General features: G+C 40.5%; 1 protein-coding gene across 2 annotated transcripts in view; it reads left to right on the forward strand.

Moving 5' to 3' along the window:
• Positions 1–25,496, forward strand: part of DERA (deoxyribose-phosphate aldolase) — a 47,978-nt gene extending 22,482 nt beyond the window's left edge. The window contains exons 7-9 of one of the 2 annotated variants that reach the window (XM_038154553.1): positions 17,828–17,940; positions 18,736–18,830; positions 22,024–22,159. In XM_038154553.1, coding sequence (XP_038010481.1) covers positions 17,828–17,940; positions 18,736–18,807 — 185 coding nt within the window. In that variant the 3' untranslated portion in view covers positions 18,808–18,830; positions 22,024–22,159. Of the gene's footprint in view, positions 1–17,827; positions 17,941–18,735; positions 18,831–22,023; positions 22,174–24,053 lie in introns of those variants that run through there. The other variant, XM_038154552.1, reaches the window with a different exon arrangement.
• The last annotated feature ends 619 nt before the right edge of the window (positions 25,497–26,115 follow it).

Genomic DNA, 26,115 nt, shown 5'->3' on the forward strand with positions numbered 1-26,115 from the left:
CATTTTACCATTTTCAGAATTTTGCTGGTGTAGTTTTTTTGAAATACAGCAGATGGCTCTATTGTTAATGATTTTCCTTGCCTAGTTATTCGTTTTACAAGATACTTATCCATCTGAATATATCCAGTAATTTCCTTATTTCAGTCTTTTGCTCTTTCTTTGTGGGTAGGCATAAAAATAAGAATTTATTTGCACTCTACATACATCCATTGAGGGCCAGGCTTTCAGACTCCAACTTGTCAGAACTGCTGAGAGCCTCAAATTCCAGTTGAATTTTGTTTTATTGGTATCGTTTTGGGGAGAAAGTGAATTTCAAAGAATTGCAGTTGAAAATTATTCCAGAAAAGGGTTAACTAGTTAGCTGTGGGGTTTTTGATTGGTTGGCAGTGGTTCAGGTTTTTTTTTTTAAGTGGTCACAGCCTAAGTAATCTGGTGCACAGCCTTGCTTTGCATGCAGTTGTATCAGGGCAATTGGGGATGTGCAGTCCTCAAACTGTTCTTGCTTCCTCATCCCCAAATCCTGGGGTTACAGATGTTTGCACTGCCTTGCTGAGCATGCACACATTCACCAAAGTCCTGAAGCACAAAGCCACTAGGGGTATAATATATATAATATAATATAATTTATATTATAATATATAAAATATAATATATAAAATATAATACATAATAATAGATAGTATATATACAATTATATATTATATCACAATTATATATTGTAAAAATATCATATATGCTAGATATAATTAGATATTATATAATATACTATATATAATTTATAATATAATAAGAATATTATATATTATATTCTATATATATTCTATAACATAATAATATATATTATAATTATATATAATTATATATATTATATAATAATATATAATATAGAATATTATATATATTCTAATATATATAAGAATATATAATTTAACTATAGAGTATATAGTATATGAACTATATAGTATATAAACTGTATATTAACTCTATAGTATATAAACCATCAATATAATATAATTAAAATATATAAAAATATAAATATTGTATATAAATATAAATTAAAATATAAATACATATATATGTATATATATATGTAAATATTAAAATAAACATTTAATTGCATATAATATAAACCAGTATATTATATATAATTTTCCTGTGTGTAAGCTGGTGGCTCCTGACTCCTGTTGTCTCTGAAATAATTCTCCATGGCTACTTTTCCTACTCTAGTAAAGTCCACAAGGGGAAAGACATCAGAATGGGAGGAGGCCCACAGGTGTCTCAAATTCTTTTAACCAAGCCTTTACCAACTTGACTGACACACCATAAATTCTTCTGGAATATTTAAGAAGCTATTTCTGAGTGACAGAGGCTGACATGCCTCTAAGGACAGTGACTCACCTGGCAAGAATAACCTGTGCAGTGCTGAGGAGGGCAGGGAGCTCTGCAAGGCAGTGGCTCTGTCCCTCTGCCAAAGGAGCACCTTGATTTTGGAAAGCTGCCTGACACAACCTCCTAGCACTGAACCAGGGAATTTTGGGGTTGTAGCATCCCCTGCCATTTCTTGTGCTTCTTCAAGTCCCAGTGGTGATTTGAGTACACGAGCTTCTCAAGAAAATTGACTGCATTTTTGATGCTGCTTTGGGGACAAAGAGTAAAGTAATTTCAGGAAAAAAAAAAGTGAAATATGAGACAAAGATAATAACAGACAAATCAAAAGTCAAACTGAGATCAGTTGTGAGTTTCTGGCTGTAAGTCTCATGCTCAGTCCAAAAATCAAGGGTCCCCTCTCAGTAGCATGTGAGTTGTATTATGTGTTGATTTAATTATGTGTCTACAACTTCGGCTGTAATTTGATACTAAGTCAGTCCACAGTATTTGCAAATGAAAGGCAAAGCAAGGGAGGAGGCTTGGTAACATGTAAACAAAATTTCACTTTGTGTCTTGTTTTACTTGTCTGAAATACAACCAACTGTGTTGGGTTTGTGGTGTGTCTGTAAAGGGCACGCTCTACCTGTAAAACATCCATCAGAAATCAGAAACAGCTCCTTTCTGTGGCTGAGATCTGTCTCTGAATGCTCTCCAGGGTGGCAGATGATGTTCAGCTCTGGGCTGGAGGTCCAGTATGGGGCTGGGGGCAGCTCAGGGAGTCCTCCTTACTCTTAGGAGTGCGTGGGAAGAATACTTGGCACTGACTGAGGCTTTCTTGGCCACTACCTGAGTGTAGAGGTGGTTGCAGTTGGCTGCTTAAGGGGCTTATCAGGACAGTGACTATTGCTGTGGAATGATACTGGGAGCTGATCACTTCCCTGTCTGCTGCAGCAGATGCCCTGCATGCTGCACAGTCTGTGGTGGTTCTGCATCTTCAAAGCTCTGGTTAACATCACTGAAAGTTTAGTGCAAAGAACAAGCTCAAAACACACTGTGGAAAACCAAGATGCAGCGTGGCAGGCTGTCTCAAAGTTTTGAATGATATCATGGACTAACAAAGTTTTTGAATTAAGTGTAAGATCAAAAGATGGAGTATCTTTAAATACTTAAAAGAGGTTGGAACAGAAACAAGTGACTTCATTTGTTCTGGTACAGAATGGGGAGAAATAAAAAAGCCAGCAGTATGAAAATGCTGATAACAGCATGTTCAGTGAGGCACTACAAGGATGCTCCCTTAAATGAGGTAATTGCCTACAAGCTTAACAGTGATACTGCAGCTAATCACCAGAAATAATGTAGGCGTGATAGATAAGCTTGGAGCTGAAAAGTTCCAGCAATGCCATCACAATATCCTCAGGTTTGAATTGCTGATGAGAGGCCATACAAAGATTAGTAGCAAAAAAAAAAAAAAAAAAAGAAAAAAAAAAAAGAAAAAAAAGTAGGGCTTGAGTAAAGCAGACCTTGAAGGAATGTGAAATGAGACTTAAAAATCTGTCTGGAACTCAGTAATATGTGTGGAGGGAATCAGAAGTGAAGGAATGGAAAGTGGTTGAGACAGGCTAGGGCAGGCTCTCATGAAAAGTCTTTCCAGTTGAGTCAACAGCACCTTGCATGGGTAAGTAGAGGACAGAAGTAACACTTGAGAGAAACAAAGATGTTGGGGGGAAAAATAAAGATGCAAAGAGTCTGTGAAGTGAGAACAGAGTTAGAGTGCATACAGTGAAGCCTCATTTGTTTGCAGTTTGTTAAAAAGCCAGACGTGCATGCAATGGCACATTTTGTTATGCATTTATTTATGTGCTTACTGAGCTGTATGCCTGCCTACACAGCCATATCTGAGGGGAGATCTTTATTTGGGGCCATTCATATTTGTCAGAGCAGGATGCCTGGCAACTCTGCTAATTTTGTGCAAGGTCTGTTCTATTAATGGTATTCTCCTGTAATCAGAAAATAAGAATATATACCCTCCAATGAAGTCAAAGAAGAAATACCAGTGTAAAACAGTGTAAAACTTGTCAGCTCTGTACCAGTTTGTTTGATTTTGTGTTACCCACACCACCACCTGAGTTTCTCCCTCCACCATCTCCCCTCACAAACAGAAACAATGCTATTTCCAAGCGCTTCTCACCAGAAGAGCACCAGCTCAGAAGCCAGAAGATGGGTTTGAGGTTGCAGAATGACTTCCAGCATATCATCACTTTTGACAGCTCTTCTTGCCCTCTCTGGTTTTCTGAGTGTAAAATTAACATTTGCACGTTTTATAGAACCTCTGTGGGGCTTAGTAAATTAAGATAGAAACAGAAATGTGTTCCTCTCATTAGAAGGTAGAAATTTTTTTGTGCCTGTGCATGAAGATGGAGTACTCTTGGTCATGATTCAAATTGGGAAATGGAGCAAGAGAAGGTCTGGAAACTTTTTGGTGGGAGCTGCTGGCTGTGATTTCCTGGTACAACGAGCCCTGGGTGTGACAGTGGTGGTGGGAGCCAGCAGAGCTCCTAAGTGATGCTCAGTGATGCACTGGAGCAGACAGGAGCAGCAGGGAGGTCCCCTCCCTCCTGCTGTTCTCACTGCACTCTGCCCAAAATGTTCTTGTGGTGGTGTTTGGGGTCCCAGGACGAGGGAAGAGATGAGAATCTTGACTCCATGTTTCAGAAGGCTGATGTATTATTTTATGATATGATATTAAAAATGCTATATTAAAACTATACTAAAAGAAATAGAGAAAGGATGCATCAGAAAGCTAGAAAGGAATGAATAATAAAAACTGTGAGTCCAACACAGCTGGCTGTGATTGGTCATTAAAAACAATTCACATGAGACCAATCAAAGATGCACCTGTTGGTAAACAAGCTCCAGATCACATTCCAAAGCCATCAGATAGTTATTGTTGACATTTCTTTTATGAGGCTTCTCAGCTTCTTAGGAGAAAAATCCTGGCAAAGGGATTTTAATAAAATATCAGTGACATGTTCTTCCAAAGGGGAAGAGTTCTGTGTGCTCCCTGTGCCCTTGCCTCAGAAATCCCAGGCTTGTCCTTCTCTCTCAGGACAAGGGTTTGAAAGCTGATTTCTGCTTCCTGACCTTTAGGAAAGGGGCAATTCTTTATGCTCCACCCTCTGAACTGGTTGTGAAATAGCAGCTACTGACAGAGTAGCACGCTGTTGAGAGGGGACAAGCTTCTATAAGAAAATTATCCTCAGTGCCTGAATAGCACTTTACTTCTGCTGATGTTCAAGATCTTTCCAAAACATGTTAATTAAGGAATATCTAAATGGTATACTTTCAATTTATAACAACTGATGCAGAGAGGTGAGAAAGCACCCCTGTTGGGTTAATTTTCCCCATGAATGAAACCTTGTTTCTATGTTAAATAACTTGTTAGAATTCGAGCTAAAACTTCTGAAGTTTCATATCACCTCAGACTCAGAAATTGTTGCACAGTGAATAGTTCCAGTCAAACATGCCAGCAAAATAACAGGGCTTCCTGGCAAAAAACTTTGCATCTGTGAAGCTCCACTATTGAAGGTAATGGTTTGAGAGAATGCAATTTTAAAACATGGAAATATTATGTAAAATCAATAGATGTACTGGGTACTATTTATTTCTTTGATATTTCAGGTTAGGTTGTTTTATTCTGTCAGTAGCAGGTGTTAAATTCTACTAAAGTAGTGAAAAATAGAAATAAATATTTAATTTACTGTACCTATCAATTATATAAAATTGGCTTATGAAATATTAAAAGAGATTGCATGTAGGAACACTGGTTAGAAAATCCAGTTCCTTAACAGAAACCTAATATAGATGTGGAAATACACGAAGCATGATTTTAGGGTTGCAGATCCTGGATTTTTTTGTTGTTGCTGCTTTTTAAGGTATCAAGGCCTAGTGGTTGTGCCTGTCTAATTTGAAGACATATGCTCGTGGCAGCAGCAATGTGAATTTAGACTCGTGAAGAGAAATGTGTTGAGTGGAAAAATACATCAGGAATATGTGCTCTTGAACATCATTAGGTTATTTTAAAAAACTATGGATACCCACTTGAATATACCATTTAATCATAAGGACACAGGGAAAAGCAAAAAGGCACAAGAGATGAGCACAAACAGAAGTGAAATACCACTTGAGCCATAAAAGTGGGACAAAACCAAGAAGTTTCCCATAAGGAGGGCATGGATTTTTTTCCTTACCTGAATGTTAAAGCTGCATGTTAAAACACACTGATATCAATATAAAGACATCCATGAGCCTTTAACAAATCATGTCCTAATGGTGCTTATTACTGTGGGTCTTCTGGGCAGTCTGGACTTGGTGAAGGGAAGGAGAGATCTTGACTCCATTTCAGAAAGCTGGTTTATTATATTATGATATATATTACATTAACAAAGACCACACTATAACTGTACTACAAAGAACAGAGAGAAAAGAATCATCAGAAGGCGAGACAGGAATAGAAAGGAATGAATAACAAATTTCTGTGACTCCCAGAGAGTCTGAGAGCTGCTGCCTCCTGGATTGGCCACCAAGCAGAAACATCCCACACTGACCAATGGAGGAAGCACCTGCTGCATCCCACAGCAGCAGATAACAAATTGTTTACACTTGAAGCTGAGGTCTTCTCAGCTTCTCAGGAGAAGAAAATCCTAGCAAAGGGATTTTCATAAAATACCACAACCACAGGTGCTGATGCTGCATTTATTTTTTTTGAAGTGTTGCATCATGAAGTGCAGGGAAACACTGAACCCCCCAGCTGGGGTGCATGAACACATTCCTCACTGAGCTACACAGGGCTGGTCAAATGCAAATGCATTTACCATGGAATATGCTCATTTCAGTAGTGTATGGGAACAGACTCTTCCAGCTTGCCTCTGTGGCTGCTTGCAGTGTCTTTGATGAGTTACACAAGGAACTTGAAGTTCCTTGGCAGGTACCTGGGTTACTTGGAGTCTGTCTGCCAGCCTTTCTGTGTTCCTCTGGTTCTTGTTGTTACAGCTCAGATCGTGAGCAAAAAATTGAAGATATTTCCTTCTTTGGCACTATACTTGGGAATTTCATCCCCTGGGAAATGTTCCTGATTTGGTTTTGTTGGTGGTGTTTTTTTGGGGATTTTTTTGAAGGTTTTTTTTTTTTTTTTTTTGTCAATTCCTTTTCAGAAATTGTAGTTTTAAAATTCAGCATCTCTCAGATAAGACAATTTAAGATTTCTGCCTGTACCTTATAGTTACTAAAGACAATAGCTTTCCCAGAGGTGTCTGTAGGAGTCCTTCTGAGAGAATTTTTCAAAGATTGAATTGACAGCAAAGGCCATAGTCTTCATGGCAAGTCAACAGGGATCTGACATCTGATTGTCTTTTGTACCTTTGATGTGTCTTTCCTGCTAGCTATTTGGGCTATGAAGTGATTTCTCTGCAGTGTACAACTGCAGCTGATTCCTAAAGCTGAGTTCTCCCTAAATCTGAGATGTAGAAAAGATTCCTCTGTGGTGATACCAGGAGCTCTTCCTGAGTGTAACATCTTCTTTCCATCACCTTTGCAGTCACGTTGCCAGTCTAATGTCCAATTTACCAGCCTGTCCCAAACATCTCAGGAGTGAAATCTTGTAGTTTTTCACTGTTAATTCATCTGTAATGGACCAAAAAGGAAACAAGGCATGATCCATATTCCATGCATCACACCGACCTTAAATTATGGAATACAAAATTGTGAGTCATGTATCTTCAAAAGCCTCCTTCCCACTAGTCCTGGAAAGTGAATTTGTGGAGAACTCACAAAGCCTTCCTCATAAATGGAGCTTTGGAACAGAGCTGACCCCAGGATATGGAAACAGCTTGGTGGGGTATGATGGAGGGGGATGCTGTGTTTCTTGGGAACCCTAGTCGCCAGGAAGAGGAGGGGTGGCACTTTTCAGCTGGCTCTCTGCTGCCCTGGCACCATATGCATGCTGTTGGTAGCTAACTAACCAGGTTTATGTTGTAATCAGGCCCTGTGTTTGCAGCTGCTCTGGATCTCAGCACATCCAGCTTCTCAGCAGCTCACCAGTTGCAGCTTCAAGGCAGAATCCTCCAGGAGCTTCAGCTGGGTGGACCCTGTGCTATTGTAACAATGCCATTTCCAGTGCCTGCGTTAGAATTACAGCTCAGCTTTAAACTCAGTGTCTCCAGAGAGCACTGCAGAAACACTTGGGTTTTTTTCCCCTAGAAGTAAAACAAAAATATCCTAGGAAAATAAGCAGAGTTACTCCATGCCCTTGAACAACATCTTGGTGAATTCATTTGCGGCCACTTGCTTGTATTATGAAGTAAGAACTGAAGCTGGGAGAGAAACTCAGGAGGAAAGTAATATATTTTTCTTCTAAAATGTTGAAGAGATTGAGTAAAAAAAAAAAAAAAGTTAGCGAGAGATAAAGAGAAGCTTTTAGGTTTGAAGTGTTCCTGTGCCTTTTTTACTGTCTTAAGAACTCAGTTTTGGAGTGAAACATGGGAACATGCAGAGCACTTTGTCATCTAAGTATAGAAGTGCTGCAGATAAGAACAAATCATTATTAATCAGTTACACCACTGTATTTTGTTGCTGCTTCCTGTTTAATGAATGCCTTGTTCATGAAAGAAGCAGGAGAGGTCTGAGATTATTTGAGGGGAATTTTTGTTCAGCGGAAGGCAAAGGAAAGATAAGAACAGAATCAGTTAAAGTCAGAGGGAGGCAACTAATATGGCTTTTGAGGTATCAGTGATGCATTTTGTATTATTCATGGCAGTGACTCCTGTATGGCTTGTAAGTTTTCTACATTTTCATTTGCTAAATTAGGTGGGACATCACATAAAGAGTAAAGTAGTCAGTAAAATGCAGAAAGATTGAGATCACCATGATCATGCAAACCTTCTAGATACCTTTCCACAAAATGTGGTTAGCTACAGCACTGATTTTTATGTTAATTTACTGGTGAATAATTTAAAAAGACCTGTTTACTTTTTAATAAAAAGGAAAGATATAAATTGGCTGAGTGTTCCTAATGTTACTTACAGCTGCCATTGAGCAGATGTTAGGGATTCTTAGTGGTAGGCTAGACCAAAATAAGTTTTATGAATAAACAAACAATTTCCTTTTACTACCAACTCTTTCAGGCTGATTCTCTCCCAAATTCACTGTGAATGGCTTTTTAAAGTCTCCTCATAAATAATTACCTTTCTTGTGGCACTTTTTTCTAGTCACTTGGATTTTAATTACAGTGATGAACTGTTTTAATAAGTTGTTAAATAATTTTATCTTTTTAGGAGTGAATCCATTTTCTGTTTCTCTTTGACTTCATCGGTTCCTGGGACTTTAATCCTTTTAATTCTTGCTAATTCACTTTATAAATTCATGCTGGAGGAGTAAACAGCAAGCAGCAGCATCATTTTCTTTTGAACTCTGTGCACGTACACCCACCTCAGCTTGCTGGTTATCAATGGTCTCCTGTTACTAGCAACCATTTTGTTTAACTCAGTCATTTGGATCACAGTAAGTATGAAAAGATAGGTAATTAAATGAAGACAATGTGGTTTTGCTTTGGGTTAATGTCTGGGGGCCTTAAAGCCCTCCATGGACGTGAATACAGTGCTTAGTTCATAGATAAGGGATGTGTAACACTGCTGTACTTCACCCCAGAACAGCATTTTCCAATGTAAATACTTATCAGACACCTTTGTGTGTGATTTGATGTTGGGAAATGCTGAACACGGAATTCCTCCTGGCTTTTTTTTTGCTGTTTATGCCAGAAGGAGAGGTGCAGGTGGGGTGGTTGCGCTTCCCAGCCTGATGCTGACACCGTCCCTGCTTCTGCAGTTTGGCACGTGACAACTCAGCGAGGCACAGGGCATGTTCTGCTTGACCACCTCTGTTTCTGAACATCTGAGTGAAGAAGTCATTGTGTCCTGGTTTGAAAAGACGGGTGTTTGTTAAGGAAGGCAGGAGCCTCCCCTGAAATGGAAAATGTAAACCCCCTCCCTCTGAATTTCTGTGATTTTGAAATTAAAAAGCTCTCAGGCAAAGATACGGGAGTAGGAATAACAGTTCTTCACTAGGAAAATTAAAAATAGAAATGCAATAGTACAAACAAAAAAAACTACTGCCAGAGTCAGAGCAGGGCTGACCCCCTGTGGGTCAGGGTGGTGGCAGCAGTGCCATTCCATGGTGGCTCAGCCCTCCTGCAGTGCCAGCTGTGGCTCTGCTGGAGCAGGGATCCTGCACAAGGCTGGAGTTTTCCTCTGGAGCTCCAGGGCTGCTGGAGATGGGCCTGGAATTCCTCTGGGGAATGCAGGGCAGGAGAAAGCTGCTCCTCTGGGAATGGAGGGGGCAAAGGCTGCTGTGCTGTTCCAGGCTCAGATTGCATCCAGGTAGGAATGCTTGGCTCCTCCCCTGGGCAGAGCATCTCCCCATGATGATGGAATTGTATCAGCCATGCAGGGACACTCAGTGGCCATGGACAGAAGATAATTAATAATTAATGGCCCATTAACAGCAGAGATCTCCTGGAGGGAGGATTGGTTTTGGAAGAGATAAAGAAAACTGCCCCATGAACAGAGGATAATTGCCCCATCTCCAACAGATGACAAATAGAATACACACCTTACAATCCAGAACATATTGATACCAGAGTGAGGCTCTGAAATATTGCTGCAAATTTTACATAGATGGGGTTTTTTGGTGCTTTTTTGGTTTTTTTTTTTTTTTTCCCCTGTAAGAAAGATATAAAATGTGCTGTCTCAATGAATAGTGACACCTAATAACTTGCCACTAAATACCTATGAGGATATATATACAGCTAGCACAAAGAGAGTTTGATGTTCAATTTCTTTGATTCACAGTATTTCAGTAAAAAGAGTGGAATGCAAAAGTTCAAAATGATCATATATATTTAGAGTAAGTTTTTAAAAATGTAAAACCCATATATAAAATGTAGATTTGAAGACTGGAATATCATCTTTGTTTTGCCAGTGAACAGGTGAAATTAGCATTTCTCCATCAGTTTCAATATTTTTTTTTAAAATAACCAACACCCATGCAGTTGTTTAATCAGGTTGTTGATGCTTTTGGTTTGAGATGCTCACCATAATTGCAGTCTGTGGTAAGATCAGCACACAAGCTGTTGACAAAGGGAGGTGAAAAAAAATCCCCTGGCATATTAAATACCTTTTTATGAGTTGCTCCCTTTTTGTGATGGTGCTTACTGGTCTTTTTTATTTCCTTCATTCAAGTAGTGCTCAGTATGAGCTTATGCCAGAAAAGTCTGACTGAATTTATCAGCAACACACCTTCATAAAGCATCCCTTTGAAATAAAATTGTTAGTTTTGCCATGTAAGCATTGTTAATAATGCAATGGGAGGAAAAAAGGATTTCTTAAAAAACCAGAAGTGTCTTTCTCTGGCCACCAGCAGAGAGGTGCCTCCTGCTTGGAGTGTGGCTGCACAGTCAGGGGCTTTGGTTGTTTTTTTCATTGAAGGGAGCTGGCAGGTTTTTTGGTATTCAGGCTGCCTGAAGAGTTGGAAAGACTGCAGAACAACCCTACTGACAGTAGTGAAAACATCTGGAAGTTCTCATCTACACTGCAGCCTGCACACGTGGACTTCTGCAGTTTTGCTGAATGCCAAATTATCAAGGTGGAGAAGGAAAAAGGAAACACTCTGAGGGGCAAAATTTCCTGGAAAGTGGCAGCTTTAAGTAAGATTGATGCCCTTTAAAAACAAGCATTGTGATGCCTTATATGTGTAGGTAAGGCCATCCAGGGTGTTTTAAGGCCCTTAGGATATTTGTTGCATCAGGAGAATCCAGGAAGTCCATGATAAAATCTAGGTGTTTGCAACTTGTTGGTGTTGAAGGTGTTTGAGTGTAATAAAAAATAACCTAAAAGTGCCTCCCATTTTCCTGGTAATCACATGGTCACCAAAGTGGATTATTCATCCCTCTATGCAAGCCCTCAAGAAATCTGTTCTACCTGATTTGTAAAAGCCAGGTGGAAACAAACAGGTCGCAGATGAGTCTGGTGAGATCTAGGGCCTTTTATTTTTGGGTTTTCAGGCAAAGCCAGAAGCCAAAACATTGAGCCTTCCAATTGCTCAAGGAAAATACCTTTGATCCTGGAAATCTCCCTGGTACTAGAGCCTTCAGCTGTGCCAGCTGCCTTTGGTTGTAGGGGACAGTGTGGAAGAGGGGCTGATGCTGCTGCTTGTCCTCTGCGTGACAAAGAGGCTGATGCTGGCTGGATTCTGACTGCAGCATTAAGACATGGACTTTTAAATCTCAAAAATCAATCCTGCCTTTCTCTGGGTTAGCGTAGGAACAGAATCTTAAACTGCTTTTAACATCAAGTGTTGAAAAACACTCAAAATGACATTGAAGTGTCATGATTTTGGCTGCATTATGGATGGTGGATTTTTTTAAATCTTTAAAATTCATAGCACCTTCTTGATAAAGTAGACTGATTTTCTACTTGCTTTATTCAGTGTGGAGTATTTCCAAATTGATTTTAAACAGCTATTTCTTCAATTTGAGTAATTTTGTTACAAGCTAATAGACAATATATAAGTGCACCTGAGCTTTAATGTTAACATATTTGTTTCAAAGTTGTTATCAACGTTGAAAAGCACAAAGCTAAATGTGGTTGCTAAAACATGGAATGCAATATGCCACGTAGTTCTGTGATTCTAAGCCATCATGCATATTTATTATTTTCTTCCAAATTGCAGTGCTATTACTGGTAGATATATCAGGGGTTTAGCCTCAGTCTGTAATATGTCATGTACAGGACAACATTTTGAGAGGCTGAGATGTATTGATCCAAAACCAAGAATGCCAAGAGGGAAAAAGCCTGACCTAGACCAGTGCTGTTTTAATTATATCACGGTTTCAGCTAGTTTATCATTGTTCAGGTTGATTTAAGTGTGAACGAGGAAGTGATGCAATGAATTTCAGTGTTGGTAAAGGAAGCTTAAAGGGAGAGATTTTTAAATCAAGTTTCTCCCACAGAATTTTGGCTTTTCACCCATCCTGGCCAGAGCATGTGGCTCAGTGCTGAGAGTGCTTGCATTCAGTCTGAAAGGAGAGGCCAAGCTTTATGTTTCTTCATCACTAACTGCTGGAGGAGGCCATGGATTTGGGAATTTGGGGCCAGAGCTGTGCCACCAGCACTGCCTCCTGCCCTGGGTGCGCTGTGCTAGAGAGGGAGGTTTCTGCTGATGTCTCTTGTATTTTGAGTCTTGCTCAAAATCAGAAGTGTGGCAAAAAATAGCCCGCAGAATGGCTTGCAGGGGAAATCAGCCCTGCAAGTGGGGAAGCTGAGAGAAAGGTCTGGTTTTTCCCAGTGATGGTAAGGTTAGGATTAGTTGTTGGGATTCCTTGATTTATTTCTTCTTTCTGCCTTTGGCTTGTCATGTGTCATTAGGCAAACTGCTCCAGCAGTTCCAGTAGTGCCATCTGCAAAAAGAAATAAGGTTAATGTAGGTCATATACTGAGTGCAGCATGTGGCACACCCTTTTAAAGAAGAAAAAATGGGATCCTGGTAAAGAAACATGAGATTTAACAAGCAGGTAACAATACAGGAATTCCTTAACCTTCCTTGTTGTCCCATAACAAGTCACTCCTGCTGCTTTCTCTTTGGAGAGGAAGAGGAATGGCTGTTCCAGCAGCACATAATTGCCTGAACTCCTGCACCCTGGCATCTCCCAGCGCTGCTGCTGCATGGCAATGCAGGGAGGTGACTGGGAGCATGTCCTCTCCTTGGCTTCAGTGTGGCTCCAAGCCAGGAGCCACCAGTGACAGGGATTCCAGCTGTGGTCTTTGGACCTGTAGCACGTGTCAGTTATTCATCTCCTCTTGCTCCATGCCACATAGAGATTGGATTGGAAGGAAGGCTCTAAAAATAGCAAGTGCCTATGCTGCGTAGCCGTGCAGCAGAAGGTGGTATGGCTCTTCCTGCTGAACCTTCTAAAGAAACATTTTAAATGAACACACAAGAAGCTAATACTAATTAATAATAGTATTCTGTGGAGACCTGTGGTGGAGGCTGCAACAGTGCATTAGCAAGCTATGCATAATTCAGCAACTCTGAATTCTTTCAGGCATCATCTGCAGGGAATTTTGCACAAGGATGGACTTGATAATTTGTCCCTTTGTGTGCATGTGTGAGTTTTCCTAAGGGCATCGTTTGGCCTGCAGAACCCCTGTTACTGGAGGTGCTGTTCAAGAGAGGGAGCATCCATTCTGAGTCTTAGAAACCAAACTGGGATGGGTTTTCAGAAGGTTGTCGTCCTTGCAAACAGACACTAAACGTGGAGCCCTCTGGTGGGCTTTTGACTTTTTTTCCCCTCTGTGCAGGCACTTTTTCAAAGAGAGTTGCAAAAAATGGGCAGTTCTCAACGGACCAAGTTATAAACCAGCATTTTTCCATGGTGGCTGAGGCACAGGCCTGTGAAAACATGCATTGGCACCTAAGCAAGTGGTCTGGCAGTGTAGCCTCGTGTCATGGAGCCAAAGCTATCTGCTGAGCTACTGCTAGAGTGAGCTGTCACAGCTTTGTATTCTCTTCTCCCACATGGCAAAGTTAAGCTAATGGGAAATGTATTTTATCACTCTGCTGGAGCAGGATAAGGACATGTAAGTGGGACAATTAAGGACGAGGACATGTAAGTGGGGACAATTAAGGATGACTCAACTGACAAGAATTAGCTGCTACATTAGCCTTTTATATCTTGCCCTGCCTCTTATTTTCAGAGGGTTGTTAACCTGGTCACCCCTAGTAATGCTAATTTGTGTGTGAATCTGAAGACCCTTAGTTTGGGTGCTCATAAAATAGAAAGATGGCTTGCTAATGGGACTTCATGCACATTTGATAGGGTACTGTTTTGTCACTGCTGCCTTGTCAGCAGAAACAGCAGGTGGGTTTGCAGGTCCTCTGAGCAGAATGCCACTTTTTGCCACCAGTCCTGGAAGTCTTGGAAGGATATGTGTTCTGCCTGTGTCACTGCATATTGTTATAACTCGGTTGCAGCAGTGAAGATGTATTTGTGCTCGTTGCAAATACTTACAGAGTAGCAGAGCATAATTGTCCCTCTGCAAGCATCTCTCTCTAAACTATTGTTTCAAACTGCCAGCCACATCTTTGTTCTTTATTAAGACTAAGGCAGCAACACAGAGTCTGTAGGTATCAGGAGATAATCATTCCCCAAGGGCATTTGAAACACTTCATAACCAAAAGGTTGTGATTACTCCACAATTGCTATACTGCTTATAATTCCTTATTGCTTAATTATGGAATCAGAGTGTGTTTCCTGGATGCTGCCATCTGAATAGGATTCTGCACTTCTCATGCTCTGCTTCAATATTATGTGGGCTGGAAATCTCTGTAGATGTACAGGATAGACATTGGGCAAGGCAGTTGTGGAAGCTCTGCTGACCTTTTGGGAGACCAGAGCATTCATAAAAGAGGATGTGTATCTAGAAAAGAAAAAAATATAATGGACTTTCTCTGAAGTGAATGGCCTGTTTGTGTAGACCCCACAACCTTGGTGTTACTGCACCATGTTCTACCCAGCTGAGCTCATCCCATCTCCGTGGTTCAGTGAGTCTCACGTGACTTGCTGCCTTGAAAGGAAATGTACTCTTGTGGCTTCACATTGGAAAATAAAAGTAGAAAGTGTGCTCTTTTCCAGGCTCACCGGGCCTAGAAATCCACCCTGAATAACCGGTTTTGTAAAATCTTAGATTTAATGCTTCATTGAATCATGTAATCTACTCTAAGGAAAGGGAAAGCCATTCAGTGTGTATTTTAGCCTTAGCCTGGATTTTTTTGAGTGTATCCATTCAGAGGAAGATGAGAAGATGGGTGATAAAACTCAGGTTTCTAAATCATCACCTAAATTTCCAGGTGAAACTCCTTCTAAACTTAATTCCTTAAACTTGTTTTTGGGAACTTGAATAAGGAATAGACCGGGTGAAACTCCCTTATTATCACAGGGTAGGCATAAAGTTTGCTTAATGAGGTGCCTTTTATGTCAGCACTTGATTTTTTAAATCCCCCTTTTCATTGCTGAAATCCAGACATTAACAGCACCTTCCACTGTGGCTCTCTGTGCTAGTGTGGGTCCTCTGTCTTCTGCAAGAGGCTGCCTGCAGTCCAGCTAGCAAGCTCTTGTGCCATAAAAAGAATTTGTTCAGCAAATAAAAATGTATTGTTTTCATTGTTAGAGGATGCTACTTAATTGGCTGTATGTTTGTCTAATAATCACATCTAAAGCTGATTATTCTCATAATAGCCTTAAGATATTATTTAAAAATAAATATATAAATGCACAACTTTTGTACTAATACTAGTTTTTAATCTCTTCTTGTTTCTATGAAGTCTGAATGAGATTTTCAAAATTGAATAATAATTTGATCCGTTAATCTTTTGAAGCTAGTAATTTTATTTTCCCCTCTTTGCAGTCTCTGAGGCTCGCAAATGAATAGAGCTTCATTACTGGAGTCTGCATTTAATAACCATTATCCATTATCTTGTAATTAAGACTCCCTGTAACGAATCATGAGGACAATGCAAAAATACATAGTACATTTCTTTAATGAACTGGAAAATGTTCATCTTGTTCTATTTAGTAATGAGTTGCTGAATAGTCGTTAAATCCACTGGAGAATAGAACTAGATGGATTTTGAAGACTATCTTGAGTTTGTGGTTAATCTATTAGAATTAAAATTTCATCTTCTATTTTTATCAACAGCTGATTAGAAGTCATTCTGTTTGACCAAATTGATTAGAAGACCATATACAAGGGCAGCTGTTGTTTAATGAAAGTTTTTAATGAAACTGTACCATAGAGACTTGTAATTATAAGACTTATAAAAGCTTTGACTTACCTTATAGCAGAAAAAATGAGAAGTATTGCACTGAAGGACTTTAAGTGCTACGTTTCGAAAGGGAAATTAAAAATATAATTTGGTGATGTTGAAGTTACACTTCCACTGCTCCTTGTTTTAGTGTGACTATCAGATGTCCGTAGTGTCTCTCTGGAAGGGAGCAGCTCTGAAATGTGCAAGTCAATTGTCTCTCCTGTGTGCTCCATTCTCTGCACAGCCCTACCAACCATTAATTGCCTCTTTTGCACAGTGCACTTTCTGTGGAGTTGGGATCTTTCTTGCAAATAGCTGCTTCTCTCCAGAATGGAAGCTGTCACAGGAGGGTGCGATTGAACCGCCACTGGGCTGACATGGTGCCTAGTCAGGAAGCCTACAGAGAAAACTGCGTGGTCTTAGAGACCCCCAAGCTGGTGGTACCATTGGGTTGTGTTTAAAAGCCAGAGAAACAGGCCTGGCTTTGTGCTGCCTTGCCGTCAGGCTGAGCCCCAGCTGCGTGCCCATCAGCCGTGCCATCAGGGAGGCTCTCTCTGGAGCGCGCTGCGGCTCACAGAATGTAGCCAAGGCAACTCCTTGCGTGGAGCCAGTGCTGAAACTTCCCTTCCCTACTCCAGGGGATGTTGTAGAGGCATCATCATTCACATAAGAGACAAAACGGACCCCAAGCCAAATTTGAAGTGGAAGCAGATGCAGTTCCAATTGACTTAAGTGGATGATGCACTACTACATGATGTTTGAATTATCCCTCTTCTTCTCCCAATTACTTTTGATAATTAATGATCCCACAGTACACCTTTTCTAAGAAGTAGGTTCCTAGGGGTGAAGTGCGTCCTAATGAAATTAAAGAAGTTTTGTCATTGTGTTCTGTCAATGCTGGATCATGCACTGCGAGGCACATTATTTTTTGTTAGTTTCTTAGCTTTTTGTTACACTGTGCTACAGGATTTCTTTCAAGCCAAGGCAGAACAGCAAGAATACACAAGAATGTTACACAAGTATTAAGGCAGGCAGTGGAGAATATTATTCACCAGTGAGAGAACAGGAAAAAATAAGCCAAGGCCAACTCTTGTTCTTTAAAGAACACAGATGTTTTGACCTTTTTGCTGCATTAAATCAGACTGTGGATTTAAGTACAGTAACTTGCAATGTTACAGTTGCTAAATGCATAAAAGGGCAGTTTTCCCTCGGCTTACAGGGTTACACAGCTGGTTTAGTAAACACATATGAGATATCTTTCCCTTCTCTTAAAAACAGCTGCGGGAGATGCAACAGCAGACTGTCAGACGTGAGACCAAGTAGATGCGAAGTTAAATTAAAAAAAAACCTGATGCAAATAATTTCTATTCTCAAGGATCCTTGTGGAAACACTAAAATGTTGATTTATGTACACCACAGGGACATACGGGTAAAGGAATGCTTCAGAATTGCTGTGAAGCAGGAGGGCATCTTTGAGGCTGTGAACCTGTGTGTGCAGAGGGACTCTGGTTCTAAAACTGCTATAAAACATTTTGCTTCCTTTCAGGTTCTGATTTCATAAAGACATCTACAGGAAAGGAGGTGGAAAATGCGACCTTTCCCGTCGGCATAGTCATGATGCGAGCCATTAAGGAGTACTACTGGCAAACTGGCTACAAGGTAGTTCTCATTTCCTCTGTAAAAATTAACCAAAGAGATAAGAATGTAATAGGATTGATGTGCTAATATTCTTCTTTTTTTTACTTTTGTGTTTTCTGCCTTGAAGAACTCTTACTCCATTCCGTAAAAGCTCGTGCAATCAAAGCATTCCCTGCTGCATCTGGATTTGAATTTTTTTCACTCTTTAGGTGGTCATGTCCATTAATAACAGGGCTGATAGTGGCTGACGTGCTCCCAGAAACATCAGCAGAGCTATGCACATGTAGAGCCATCGAGTCTGTCCGATGTACACAACTGTGCTTTCTGACTTTGTCCTGGCAACCCAAGGGATACATTTTGCTCTTTCCTGCCTTGCCAGAGAGGCTTTCCAAGGGGACAAGGAGGCAGATCCAGCTGTATCCCATTGCCTGGGATGGAAGAAAGGAGAGGGGAAACAGGGGTTGGAAGAACATTATATCCTGGTACTTAATGTTTATTGATCAGGGCACTGTCAGGTGATGTCAGTGGAGAAAAGGGGAATGAACAGCAAAGCCAGTGATGAGCTGTCTGTGCATTCATCCTTTTGCTGCAACATTGAGTAAGGAGGAGATTCTCAGGAGGGTTTAAGCCACCTCTCACTTCCTTTTTCCACGGGCAGGTGGGGGCTGCCAGTTGGATCCGGTGCTGGTGTTCAGCAGTGGGCTTTGTCCCCACCTTCAGCACCAGGGCAGGAAGCCATATCTCCAGCTAAGAGCCTCTCCCCGTTTCTGGCCATCCTTCCCTCCTCTCCAGCTTCTCCTTCTGTCCCTTCTGCAGGTGGCCTTGCAAGGTACAGTGTCAGCAGATGGGATGGGGGCTGAGAAGGCTTCAGGGGCTGTCAGAGCTTGAGGAAATGTGACACCCGGTTGGAGGTGCGTCCATCTACTCTCTGTAGCCATCTAGATGAGGCCAGCATGGATCCCTGGGCTGTCCCCCATCCTCCTTTCCCCTCCTGCCTCTCTCTCTGCTGCACAATGATTTGAGCAGCTCCAACAGTCTTGTTTCTGTGGGAGCACCATCAGTGCCCCAGCGTGAGGCAGATCCCTGGGGCCAGCGACCCCCCTGGGCACCAGTGCTGGGTGCCACAAGCTGCATTAGCACAGCTTTGTCCCCATAATTGGATATAAATGTTGAATTCACCTTTTGCTTTCAAGGGAGGCATTCATGGTGTGAAATGTGTTATTAAGAGTAAGTGCTTGTGTCCGTGTGCATGTGTGTGCCAGTGAATTAGATGTAAACTGACTTTATGTGCTTTTATTAACTGAAGACAATATTATCAGTGACAAGAAATTTCTAAATGGTTTCTTTAGCAAACTAATTTTGCTGCTGTAGGGATGCTTTCCAGCAAGGCGTTGCCTGGGAAAAACAGGTTAATACAGAAATTAAACTTCTTCAAGGAAAGGAACAAGTTGCAGAGTAACATTTATTGACTGATAAGCTGTGGTGGTGATATGAAAAGTGTGCAATATAATGGGAAATAATCTTTTCCTGTCATTATTGAAGGACATACATAAATTGGTTTTTCTGTTGGGAAAACCCCCAATCCAGAAAAACTTATTACTTTTAATAATGTAAGGTGAAGAGAAAATTCTTGAGGAGATGAACTTATTAAGCAAAATAATGAAATACTGTGAAACAGCAGGAAAGTGGTAGCTGGACTTTGTACTGCTCTTGAATTAAATTCCAACCCCCCCCCCTTCCTTTTAACGTTTTTATGGCAGTCAGATGTGCTGTTTGGAAAGCTGGGAAATGGAGGAGAGGACAGGCTTGTCTTTGTCAGCTTTTTTGCAAAGAAAAGAGCTTTCAGAATCTGCTGAAAGGGGAAGGAGTTCTGAATGATGGTTTTAATTCTCTTATTAACTCTGTTTCACTTGTTTTTGCCACAGATTATCTCAAAGAGACGCCGTATTTCTAGGAAGAAAATCTAAATTCAAATTTCATTAGAATTTCTCTTCCTGAGGGAAAGCACATTCCAATTGTTTTTGTTTATTATCTAGAAGATGCTTTTCCAGTTGCTGGGCTTTAAATTCTTTTTGGAAGTCTAGCATTAACAGATGTATGCATGCACTCACACATCTATTTGTCCATCCACAAAGCCACAGTTTTCGTGGTTTGGATTTATCAAGCTTTTCCTGCTTTTGTTCCTTTTAATCTTATTGGAAATATGCCATTATCACAATGCTCCAGCATGAGACAAGGATTTATTCTGTGTTTGTTGGTCCTGAAATCACTATATAAAAAAGATTACCAAACACATTTTAAAACCAGATACTTTCTGATTCCACTATTATGTCCATAAGGCACAAAGAAATCCTCAGTGCAGTGAGGTTTTGGGAGCTTGAATACAGAAACAAAATGATAATTCTTGCCAAATGTAAAGGCAGAAGGAAACATAGGAAGAATCACTGTGTTTTTCAGATTTACTTCTTTTTTTTTTATACAGGAAGAATTTTTCCTGATTCTCCTTGCTTTTCAAGAGTTTAGGTAGCTGCTACAGGCCAACATTTTGGCATTTTTGATGAGGGATTTGATAGCTGAGTGTCACAAGCTCTGTCGTGTGTTTAAATGGCACATAACCAAAGGACTGGCATTAGGGGTGTATGCCAAGTGCACAGCAGGTCCATCATGGGATTCCAGACATGCTTTACCTCAAAGACAAGTTTTACTTGGTGTTTGTGCCTTTGCAGACGTGGCAGTTCACCTTCAGATATGACCCACATCTCACACAGAGGGACTGAAAGCACACCCAGCCTGAGGTGAAGCACAGACCTTTCAATTTTTGATAAAGACAGACATAATTTAATTCCCATTTGGAAAATTTTAGTGACAATTAAACCTCTGATAGGTTTGGATGCCCAGCCAAATCATGTGTAACTGTGCTGCACAGGCTTTTATAAAACACAGCCAGCCACGAGTCAGCCACCTCACCTGCAGCATCTTTAGAGTTATGTTGTTGTTGTGTATTTATTGTTCTATATTTGGAATGAGATTGGCAGCAGGTGATGATGACATGGGCTCTCAGTGATTATGCAGATATCCCCCTCCTGCCTAAATCCCTTGTACTAGAGGCAAACTACTCCCATTAGACCTCAAGCCCAGCTCCTGTGGAAGTGCACAGCAGTGGAAAGTATTGCTCCCTCAGGATGAAAACGTTACCTTTGGCAGTGATGGCTGAGGCTTGGTAGCTCCCAGTTCTAGTTCAGACCTTGTGCTGTTTGCAGTCGGGTCTGTTGGGAAGGATGAAAGTTTGACAAGAAGGTTTCACAGATATGTTTGCTTGGCAGAAAGCTCTCTGAATGAAGAACCTGAGAATGGAACAGAGATGGAATCGAGTTTTGATATGGAAGAATAATAGATGTGTAAATTGACAATTGCTGGGCCAGTCTTGCTGGACAACTAAGGAAACAAATGTTAAGTCAAGTTGGAAAGAGATTTGATGACTTAGACCAAAGGATAAGCTGACCACAAACAAAAAGATGTCTTTACCAAGCACAAAGTTACCACAGACAAACAAGGCATGTCAATATGGCTAGTAGAAAAAAGGTCTTAAGAATTTTCCACTGCAAGAAAACTGAAAACCAACTTTAAGCTTAAACTGTAACATACAAACTCAGGTGATTGGATAGTATTAGCCATAATATGGTAATGACAGTAGTTATATAGGCTATAGGTAAAAGTCAAGGTATAGATTGCTTCTTATGTATTAAGATGCTCAGCAAAGAAATGTATATAATGCATTGTAACCTAAACTAAAGGGTCTTCAGGCTTGTCTGCAGCTGGAGCTGACAGCTGGCTCTGTCACCCATGACCCTGGACTGCTGTAACATCTTGGATACAATGAACTGCATTTTGAAGAGCTGCCTGAAGTCCTGCATCTCTCTTCAGGCTCTTACTGAGGTCCTGCCCAGGTAGAGCTGTTACATCAGAGGCACTTTGAGACTGCAGCTGTACAAACATGGATTGCTCTTCTAGGGTTGCTGATGGATGAAAATGTGTATTGAACTTTTATTTATTGGATGAAAATGTGTATTGAACTTTTATTTATTTATTTTTCTCTCTCTAAAGGTTGGATTTAAACCTGCAGGGGGCATTAGGACAGCCAAGGAAGCCATTACTTGGCTCATGCTGGTGAAGGAGGAGCTGGGAGTGGAGTGGCTGACGCCAGAGCTCTTCCGCCTGGGTGCCAGTAGTTTACTGGGAGACATTGAGCAACAGGTTGGTTCTTGGCAGCTTCACAACTCCTGAAGAACAAAAGTAATCCTTCTAAAAGTGCTGGCTTACTGCTTCTGCAGAAATGGAACATCCCTCTAATTCATTATTAATGACAGGTTCACTTCCAGCTCAGTGCTTATTCAAGTTTGAGCTGTTGTTACAGACATCTGGGGCTCTGGTGTTGGGGCAGCTGACCATGGTCTAGGCCATGTTGGCAGCGTAAAATTTTGGCAAAAATTTGGGCAAAAGGGGCTCAGTTTGTGTGTGTACAGAGTCCTTTCAAATGCATGGCTGTCGATGCTAGGAGCCTCCAACGCTGGGAACAATGTGCTCTGACTCTGTGATTCAGGAGGCTGAACAATTGCTTTATTAAAATGATACTATATTACATACTACTACTATATAAAATTACATATTAAAGAGATACTATACTATACTAAAGAAAAACCTGTCTGAGACAGTCAGGACACAGCTTTGAGTGATTGGCTAATCACTCAAAACAACCTTCACCAGTGTCCAATAACCAAATCACTTTGGGTAAACAATCTCCATAACACATCCCACATGTGCAAAACAACAGGAGCAATGAATAGAGATAAGAATTGTTTTCTCTTCTTCTCTCTGTGCTCCTCACTGCCTTCCCCAGGAAAAATTGTGGGAGAGAGAATTATGTCTCTCTCTGTTCAGAGAATGTGAGTGCCACACATGGCAGTGTTCTGCTCTTCACTCCCGGCTGTGACTGAGCCTCACAGACCCCTTGTGTCACTGTGCCACAGCTCCTCACAGTGTGTTTCCATCCTGTGGAGAAAGTCACATCTCATCCTACGTACGGGTGCTGCTGATAGAGAATTTTTTACATGTTGGCTGTTAGCTGGGGAAGAAGTTCCCAGTGGGAAGAAAGATTCTGACCTATGTATCCATGATCTCCATCAGCGGCACAGGGTATCAGCCCCAAAGGATGCAGTGTAACTGGGAGCAGTGTAGTGTCATTGGAACTACCAAAACATGAAGGCTTTTGGTCCTGACTTCCATGTTCATTGAGCTCAGGAGAGGAGGTGATATTACCTTTAACCAAGAAAAAGATCTGAGGGTCATTATCCTGTTGCTGCTGCTGGGAAAACATGAGGTATAAGTGCTTTGGGGGAGGACAAAACCACCAGTCTTTTCCCTTTCCTCTCATTTCCCTGCAATTGAAATACTGAGATGTTTTAAGAAATGTTTTAAGAACAGCTTAGAGATGTCAGGTTAATATTCATGACGGCTGAAACCCCTGGCTCACTCCTGCAATGAGAATAATATTGTCTTGCTCCCTCTGCCTCCCTCTTGACCTAAAATTATGTCCCTGGTTTTGACAGAGCAGCATGAGCTTTCTCTTTGCCGCTGCCATCACTGCTGGGTGTTAGAACACAGCCAGTGATTGTGTTGCACCATTTGTTCTGATTCCTTAAGGGTTTTACCTTTCATCTGCCAGGGATTGCACGAATGCCCCAGCCCTGACCAAAGCTCTTGCTGTCCTATGTTGTCTAAAAGAATGGAAAATAAAATGTCCCAGTCAATGTATTCAATTAAACAAACACACTGAAAGAGTCAAAACCAGATGCCAGAGAAAAGCATTGGCTTCTACCTGGCTCTTTTTGAAATCTCAGTTAAGAGCAGCAAGTCTTTGCATTTTGCTTTTTCTTTCCAAACACAGCAGCAAGAACCCTTAGTTCATATTCTACAAACAAAAATACCTTAAGGGATATTACATCATATTTTATGCACACACACAAACAAATATCTATCATCCTCATCTGGCATGCCTTTAATTTGTTACTTCCTTGACACTTGCAGCTTTATAGTCATATATAATTCCATCATAAATTTTCTTTTTTTTCTTGCAGATTTTCTACCATGTGACTGGCTCTTACCCACTTCAGCATGAACTGGCAATGGCTTAGACAAAAAACCAACTCAGGATTACTTTTACAAAAGAGGTCTTTAAGCAAACAGCATTCAGAATTCTTCTGACAACCAAGTGCATATGATAGAATTAAAGGCCTAATTCTCCCTTCTTCATAGCTCATGGTATTTAAAAATATGCTCAAGTCTGCTGGTTGTACTTGATCCAAAAGCAGGAAAAAAGTGGCATTTCTGAAATAGTTAAATAGTTAATACATACAGATTTGCAAAGTTAATCTTGCAAAGTTCCTCAGACCAGCCTGAAAAGCTTATTAATGGCAACACTGAAATACTATGAAAAAGATTTAGGTGGCCTGGTAACACTTTGCATTCTCAGAATATGAAATATGTATGGAATGCTTCAGATTGCTAATTAAGAGCTACTGATCTTGGAACAGATTTCCATTCACCTCAGACAAAATCTTCTGGCACAGATGTGTTGCACTATTAATTCTTCTGTTGATTCAGTCTCAGGCACTGTAAGGGGAAAGAAGAATGAAACTTGGCTATTATTTCTCTTTTATCAAATGTCTTCTGTAGAAGAAGAAAAAAAAAAAGGCAACCTCTTTTTTATTTTTTCTATTTTCCCCCCCAAACTTGGGCACAGACATCCATATTTAGACCCTTGAATAAAAGTGACTTGATTTCTAGAACAGCTGAGTATCCACAGTTGCTCCTGAAGTTAATGGGAGCTCTGGGTGATCAGAACAACTGAAAATCAAGCAGTCTCTATATAGGTGCCTAACTATGCATTCAGGGGCCTATTTTTAGGCATTTCACTCTTAAAATTTTAGTCTAACTTGCTTAGAAGCTCCAATTCCTGTCTCCTGTCATTTTAAAACACATTCATGCAAATCTTTCCATTTTAATGTAGGGGGGCTGACTGTCAGTTTGCAGGTGTCGCTGCTAGGCTGGCTGAACTTCAACTTTGCCATTCCAAAAGAAATACATGAATTTAAAAGATGATCTGAATTGTGTCCTATACGGGGCTTAATGCTTTAATATTATTAAAAAAAAAGTGCTTTTTTTTCAGAGCACATTAAGAACAATACCCAAATCACCAACACCTTTTGAATATCAGACTGGAGCTGGTAGATTCATTTTATCAGAACTGCATTCTGCTCACTAACCAGAGTTGTACTAAAAACTTAATTATCTTATCATCATGACTAGTCTCACTGACTTAAGTAGGTCTCATCATGGAAGTAAGAGGAGGAGGAGGATTTTGCAGTAAATCAAGCTACAAGATGCATTTATTACAAAGAGATTTATTAGAAAGATAATAACTCTGTTATTTATCTGGCTATACCACCTGAATCACTGGAGTGCTACAAAAAAAAAAAAAACCTTGGACAGATAGGAAAGCTGATTAGGGGAAAAAAAAACAAGAAAAACAACATATACAGAAAACAAAATCCTATATGAAGTGCTCAGGATTAAAAATGGGCCCTAATTTCTCAGGAAATAGTTCATCCAAGGCTTTCAGTATTTTCTGCTTTAGGTCTCAACACAGAAGGCGAGGCTGAGCTGTGACTCTGTTTTCACATTTGTTTTCCTGAAAATAGCCCATTTTTACCATGAGTTTTCCTTCTGATTTAATTGCCAATTTCACCAAGGAAAAATCCAAGTGCCTGTCTGCATATGGAGGGGAAAATTCTGCTGTGAGCTTTCAGAAATACAGAGCCTCTTACAAGAAGTCAGCTCCCACCAGGTTTTTGCCAGTCTGACCCTCTGCTGTGCCCCCCCAGCCACCACACACTGGATTTTGCTGCTGTTTAGCTCAAGCTCTATAAATGTTATTAAATGTTATAAATGTCCATACTTTCATAGTGGGAAGCAATGCCACTTGCAAACCACACTTTTTTTTTGTTGGTGGTTGTCTTTAGGACAATTAGGGTGATGATAAAAACTAATTTTTTTTGGAGATGCTTTAGTTTGTAGGTAGAGGACTCTGTGCAGTACCTTGAAATTAATGGAGGTCCAACTTTGCCACCTCACTGTGTA

The sequence above is a fragment of the Motacilla alba genome, chromosome 1A (genome assembly GCF_015832195.1).
Source record: "Motacilla alba alba isolate MOTALB_02 chromosome 1A, Motacilla_alba_V1.0_pri, whole genome shotgun sequence".
In the NCBI taxonomy this organism is placed as follows: domain Eukaryota; kingdom Metazoa; phylum Chordata; class Aves; order Passeriformes; family Motacillidae; genus Motacilla; species Motacilla alba.